At 35.7% G+C, this 6,599-nt stretch overlaps 1 protein-coding gene across 2 annotated transcripts; it reads right to left on the bottom strand.

Annotated features, from left to right (window-relative positions):
* Positions 1-388: 388 nt before the first annotated feature.
* On the bottom strand, positions 389-6,054 carry LOC147853010 (RNA-binding KH domain-containing protein). 2 transcript variants are annotated; one of them, XM_087333542.1, is made up of 12 exons: positions 5,778-6,054; positions 4,834-4,910; positions 3,641-3,751; positions 3,485-3,553; positions 3,339-3,395; positions 3,153-3,191; positions 2,682-2,783; positions 2,517-2,599; positions 2,358-2,439; positions 1,624-1,767; positions 850-942; positions 389-738 (listed from the first exon to the last, which is right to left on the bottom strand). In XM_087333542.1, the coding sequence occupies exons 1-12, from the start codon at positions 6,004-6,006 to the stop codon at positions 640-642; spliced, it is 1,185 nt and encodes a 394-aa protein (XP_087189668.1). In that variant the 5' UTR covers positions 6,007-6,054; the 3' UTR covers positions 389-639. The 2 variants fall into 2 exon arrangements, with proteins under 2 accessions (XP_087189668.1, XP_087189670.1); XM_087333544.1 differs by lacking the exon at positions 5,778-6,054 and having other exon boundaries at positions 3,641-3,755.
* Between the last annotated feature and the right edge of the window lie 545 nt (positions 6,055-6,599).

Below are 6,599 nucleotides of genomic sequence, written 5' to 3'. Positions count from 1 at the left end.
TTTCATGTTCATTTCATTAGGTGATTGAAATTCCCAACACTCTAGAGAGTAATTGGCCTTCACTCCTCCACTCCGATAGAGCCATGCCTCGATGGTTTGAAATTTGAACCACATGAGACCCATCTTAAAGAATGAAAAACGCTTATACACTCCCATAATCATGAGCATTTACATCGATACCTTCTGTCCTAGAGAAAGAATTGAAGCTGGCATTGAACTCTAGGTTGCGATCATAGCTACCTCTACAGTATGTAGATTACTAGTAAATACTGTAAGGACTGAACAACCTCTAGAAGCATTGCAATTGATTGTAAGGACTGGACTGGACACATCAGATGACACCATCAATCTGAAAACAAAAAATAACAAATTCTGAAAGGAAATAAGATAATTGCAACAATATTTGGAGGTCTTTAGTTGCCCAATAACTGCAACCATTCGTAATCATACAACCCTAACATACTTCAACACACCTCCCTTTCATTTGGCACGTACAATTGGTGATAAGATTCTAACCCCTGCTGTATGAATGTTCAAAGAATTATAATTACCAATCAGAAAATTGGTCATTATAATTCACAACACTAGAGAACCTTCCATCCACACTCTTTGAGATGATTGTGTGCTTTAAATAGCAGTTTATGACTCATTCTTTTTCCTTCGCTTTGGAGCCACCATGAATGAGTCTACATCCAGTGGCTTTTCAGGAAGGGCTTGTTTCATACCCTCAACTTTTCCCTGAAACATTAGTACCTCAACTTTCAATGAAAAATTCAAGCTGATGTTTCTCATTCATTTAGAATATAAGCAATTTTAACTCTTCCACGTGAGATTATCAATGAATGTTACCTTTAACTTCAGGGCAAGATCCTTTGTCTTTTGGGATGCTCTCTTGGAAGTTTCCACATCTGTGGCTTCACCTTTTCTTTGTTTCTTGGACTCCTGGAGCAAATTTTAAATTTGGATAACCCATATAACAATGTAAAATACTTCAACCGTTACAGGACAAGCAATAAACTGAGGATTAATTAAAAAATGTGAAAGGAATGAGAAATAATTATCATATATTGAAATGCTTTCAAAGTTGTCAATCTCCGAAATACTCAAAAAGTGTATTATGCATATGGGTGTGAGGAGAAGCTTCTAAGAAAATAATGACTGCATTAAAAAATTGAAAAACCATGAGATAGCTCTAAGAGCTGAAATTTAACAAATATGATAGAGCTAAAACAATCAAACTTGATCTCAAGTTGGATGCAAAAAAAGCAATCACAATGTTAGACACACAACTTATCCATCAGATCGAATATCAAGAGTCCCTTTTATTGAAACCATGGATGAAAAATGGGAAAGAATCACATGTTGCTACATGGCAACCGAAAGTAAAACGAGGATCGGAAACTGAAGTTTGAAGGCATGGTACATGCATAATCCAGTGGCCATTGTTCACCATAAACATGTAGTTATGAACCAATAAGTGATGGCACGAGTAGAAGTTCAAAAAGCCACAAGAATGCTTCAGTAACTCCAATAACAAAACATTATGGAACTTTGCAGAAAACCCAGCGAAACGCTAGGAATCACTCTCAGATAATTGTATATGGTAAACGTAATATTTTTTACCTTGGGAGGAATGAAGGCAGCTTCCCGTTTTCTTTTATTCTCAACTGCTTTCTCACTCTGCTTCTCTTGTTTGTCTTGCCATTTCTTTGCAGCTTTCCTCTCCGCACTTAGGAAGTATTCGCCACTCTCTAGTTGCAAATCGACCTACAAAATTAAGCTCTCAATCAAGAACATCCATAAGTACTAGATTCTTCACAAATTTTTCTTTCATTGCTAGATTTTTCCCTAAGGTTTATTATACTGTACAAGCATGCATCACAGATTGCATACCGAATAAAATACCAAATATAGTTTAATGGCCAATTACAAGACACACATTCAACACTACCTATAGCAGTTGTTCTCTCGAATAAATTTGTGCATGGAGGACTACTAATACACTACTTGTCTCCATGGAAATACGTTGATGATGAAACATTAACCAAATTGTTTGAGTATATTATCCCAGAAAAGAACATATCCAAAACATATACCTATATTTGAATTTAATGAAAAGAGACAACTTAAAGAAAAAGAAACAAGGAAATGTTAATGAGAAAAATATATTTTAGCGTTACCTTCACAGTCTTTCAAGGAATGTTAATTGAAGCTAGCTCTACATTAATTTACTAAGGTAGATTTGCCATCAAGAAATATCAAAAACAAACCTATTTGTTGAACACAAATACAGTTTTCTGCTCTCAACTCCTATAGCAGGATTACGTAACAGCAAGTTCAAGCTGACAAAAATATACCTTGCTAGGCTGTTGCGGCGGAGGGAAAGGTGTGTAGGTCTTCTTTTCTTTCTGGGAGGGCTTCTTTTGTTTCACATTTTTCCTGATCATTTGGGTCATAAGTTAAGTCATTATGCAAATAAAAAACACAGAATACTTCTTTCAACAAATTTTCTTTACTTCTTGAATTTGGGAAGAAATCGATCCCAGTTTTGGTTTGCAAGTTCAGGATCCTTAGCAAGCTCTCTCTTAATCATAAGTGCCTATTACAGCATAATGCAAATGACTAAGACTTGTTATCAATTTTATCGCATGGATAATATAAACATTCCCTTGTATGCTAACCTTTATGTGATATATAGGATGAACATTTTTAATGCAGTCCTCCACTATTCTACGTACTGTTTTAAGACCCTTGAAAGAACCCATTGCAGAAACGGTGTTTCCCTGAACAAAAATACAACTTTCCATTAGTGACGGCATAGAAGCATGCTAGCTAACAAGACATTACATGCGTAGTACAATGTTGTTATCAGTCAATGTATTGAATTAATCTATAAGATAGAGTGTGGACAACACAGGAATTAGTAAACAAGTTATGATTCATTCGTGTATGCCGACTATATATAGCTTTTACAGTTCTCCCACACATAGAATAACTAGTCCCAATAGGAAAATGAGGAAATGGTAAGTCCCAAACCAGAATGCTGATGAATGATAAATAAGGAGAATTAATTCAAAGATGGAGTTTTCCACTTTCCAGAAATTAGGTATGAGTATCATCAATTCAATACCATGCAATTTATTCGAAAATACCTGTACTAGCATATAGCAGCCAGTTAATAGCTCAATTGCCTGAAAAAATCACACAACCATGAAAGTATCAGCTCACAACATTCAGTATACATATATTCAAAAAACAGATATTAAACTGAGGAACATTGATATAAGCAAAATAGTTCATGATTCATAGAGTTGGCACTCAGAAAGCAACCATGATACCTTCAATGTTGCTCCATTTGGGCCAAGAAGACGCTGTCTTCTCTTAACAAATCGTTCCTGGCATTTTCACAAATTTCAGTCAGCCCAATAAAATAGCAACAGCATTTGTTATTAGCAGTTATTTGAGAACAGAGGCACAGCTTTACCTTGTTTCTTATTATATTGCCAATCTTGATAATGTCACATTGCATCTCATCATCCAGTATCTTCAAGGCCTAAAAATTTAACCCCATATTCTTCGTAATCTACACTGATTTTATTAAGTACTTGAATCAGTACTTAGCATTGATGAGAGTAATTACCTGAGGAGCAGGCACACTTCGTGAAAGTAGTTTGATTAGATCCCGTGCCTTAATAATTATGTACGGATCACGTGTTTTGAGTGTTGTAGATACAGTCATTGATCCTTCAACCTAGCTAGTCACACATAAATCAGTCAGTCCATCTGAAATTGTTTACAAATGAAGCATAAAATTTCACATCATAACAAAGCACACAACAAAAAAAGTTAACATCCCACACATTGTCATATTTGTACAAACGATTACTCGCATGCATCTCACCCATGAGTTGTCACAATTTCTGATGGAAAAAAACTCCCATGCATCTCACCTGTGAGTTCTCATCTTTTCTCAGAACGCAATTCTATTGTAGTTCATTCCCTTTCTTTTAAATAGGGGTTAACGAGGTCATTTGGGGAAATTAAAAAATGTTGGGTATTTCAGAGCTTTTTCCATTAATTATCAAGCACAAGGTTAGTTTCAGTATGATGTCTTGCACAAGACTTTTCTATCGAAAAGATAAATGTCCCACCTTCTCATGCCCCCTTTCAATGTCATTCGAACTCAAATTATCACTTCTGCTCTACCTACACTCTTTTTTCCATTCATGTTCCCATTACCTTGAGACTATGTTACATACATATCTCTGTACATACATGACCAAGCCCACAATGCACATATGACCAAACATACATGTATACAACATATGTGTGTAAACACATGTCAAGCTGCAGACATACAAATATAATAATTTCAACTAGCTGTAAAGTAAGTCGACAACAGTGAAATCCTTAGCGAAGTGATATTATTATCAATTCTGGCTCCTAATTTCGAAAACTATTAGAAAAAAATTGTGGTGGTTACAAAATTCTTTCTAATATAGCCTGCCCAAGTTTGCCAGTTCGACATAAAAATGTTATAATCAGCAGAAAGTAGTACTTTACACAAATTAATGGGAGGTATTTGATGAAAACAGGCAAGAAGAAGATTCACATCCATTAAGACATAATGAAAATATATATATATCCTATCTTAGATTTCGTAAGTATCTTGAAGTGCATTCTGTTTCTTACACATGATTAGAGTAATCTCTCTTTGGCAATTGCTTTCGAAAAATATTTCATTCTTATAATGCCATAATTGTCTCATATATAAGCTGAAATAATGCATTGACAGCATCCATTCTAGATGCATGAAATTTAAACAGTACTTACTAGATTGAGTTGGCATGACAATCCATGTTCTTTTAATGTCTTTGTGATGACAGGCCAGACTTCAACCAAATATTTCTCTGCAAAAGAAAATTATGATCAGAGCCCTAAATATTCGTAATGGCTACATACCTATGCTTGAATTTTGGAAAATATTACAATGATTTGTATAAATCTTTGATACATGACCCAAAACACACCATCTTTCTCCTTTACTTGGAGCATTTTGAAACACATCTATATCATAAAACTGCTTGATACAACAAGAAATACTTGAATTTTGAAACATGTGTATATGCACTGCATAAAATGCTTTCCAAGTGATATTAAACAGGCTTTTTTTCTCCACTTATGAGGTAAGGGAAAACAGTGAGTGAGTCTTCAAATAAAGAGAAACTTCGAAATGCGCTTCAGGTTTGAATACATTGCATGAAATCTTCAATAACTGACCTTAAACACATATTTCTTTCTCCTCTTCTTACAGAAAGAAGAATGGAATGCAAAACTTTAGAAAAGACGAAATACCAAAAAAACGGATTCTTTTGTCAAAAGTTTTTCATTAAGTTTCTGGCAGCAACTACAATATCGTCCCAAAAGGTAACTTCTTTTGGGTAAAAAAGTCATAATATATTTGAAGACAAATTTCCTCACTACAAAATGAATGAATCTTCAGCAAATAAATAAATTATTTGAAGTGACAAGACAAAAAAATTTGTTACAAAGAAGAAATCCTGCCGATAAGAAACTTCTTCGATGTACAAAAACATAATGACGTCTTTCAAGAAAAATAAATGCTTGATAACAAATTCCCTTCTCTTTAATGTAAAAAAAGCACTACATATTTCAAGCATAAAATCAGCATCTGGGGGCGGAAGGAAGCATAGAGAGAAAGCCAAAACAGCAGAAGAAGAAGAAGAAGAAGATGGTGATGAGATATGAAGTTTTACCTCTATACTGAGGGAAGAGTGTGCAAAAGGAGCTTTCTTCGAGGAGGCCACCTGGGTTCCATGAAGCTTGGAAGGGCTCAACTTTCCAGTGATCAATGTCGGGGGTATCCCAAGGCTTCGGCTTGTCGTGTTTCCCTTTCTTCTTCCCTTGTGCGTTATAAGCCACCTCTGTGGCGGCGTCCCCGCCATGGCCATCGCTCTTCTCCTCCCCGCCTATCATCTTCGTCATCTCTCTGTGTCTGTGTCTGTCTCTGTCTCTGTCTCTGTGTCTGTCTCTCTGTCTCTGTCTCTGAAGAGTGTTCCTTCTAGAAGGTCGTTGATGATACAGAGCAGAGCGTATACATACAAATACAAAACATATACGTATAATGTATTATGTATTTAGTAGTGTGAGAGTACAAAGTTCTAGTGTGCGTATATATATCTATTGAAATAAAAGAGTATACATATAACAAATACAAAGGATATACGTATTATTTCTTTCCCTCTTAATTCTTCCGCCACAATGGACCATGAACACAGTGGCCCCTATACATAAAAGGAGGGGACCCAATTGACCCAAATACATATAGGACCATTACGATAGGTCATACGCACTCTAAACTATATGGTGCAGTAATGGAAGCAGAGCTCAGCGATTATATGGAAACATTAAGTCTTCGAGCACCTGAGCAAGCTGGCTTTAGACGAGCCTTCTCCACTATTTACCATATCTTCACACTTAGGTGCTAAATTGACAAGACGAAGGCTCGTAAGAAGAAACTATATTGTTGCTTTGTGGACTTCCGCAAAGCCTTTGACACAAGTTCCTAAGGAGAGGTT

Source organism: Azolla caroliniana, unplaced genomic scaffold (genome assembly GCF_043228905.1).
Source record: "Azolla caroliniana isolate FFs.n. ecotype wild unplaced genomic scaffold, voAzoCaro1.0.p SCAF_17, whole genome shotgun sequence".
NCBI lineage: Eukaryota > Viridiplantae > Streptophyta > Polypodiopsida > Salviniales > Salviniaceae > Azolla > Azolla caroliniana.
Note: the sequence above shows the minus strand (reverse complement) of the source record. Positions and strands in the feature narration are given on the sequence as shown.

Bases quoted from the DNA above. Each gene is read 5' to 3' on its own strand.
- LOC147853010 (XM_087333542.1), bottom strand. From the start codon at position 6,006: ATGACGAAGATGATAGGCGGGGAGGAGAAGAGCGATGGCCATGGCGGG. The intron at 4,911-5,777 runs GTAAAACTTCAT...TTTCTTTTGCAG, and splicing joins ACTCTTCCCTCAGTATAGAG to AGAAATATTTGGTTGAAGTC. The intron at 943-1,623 runs GTAAAAAATATT...AATTTGCTCCAG, and splicing joins CTGCCTTCATTCCTCCCAAG to GAGTCCAAGAAACAAAGAAA.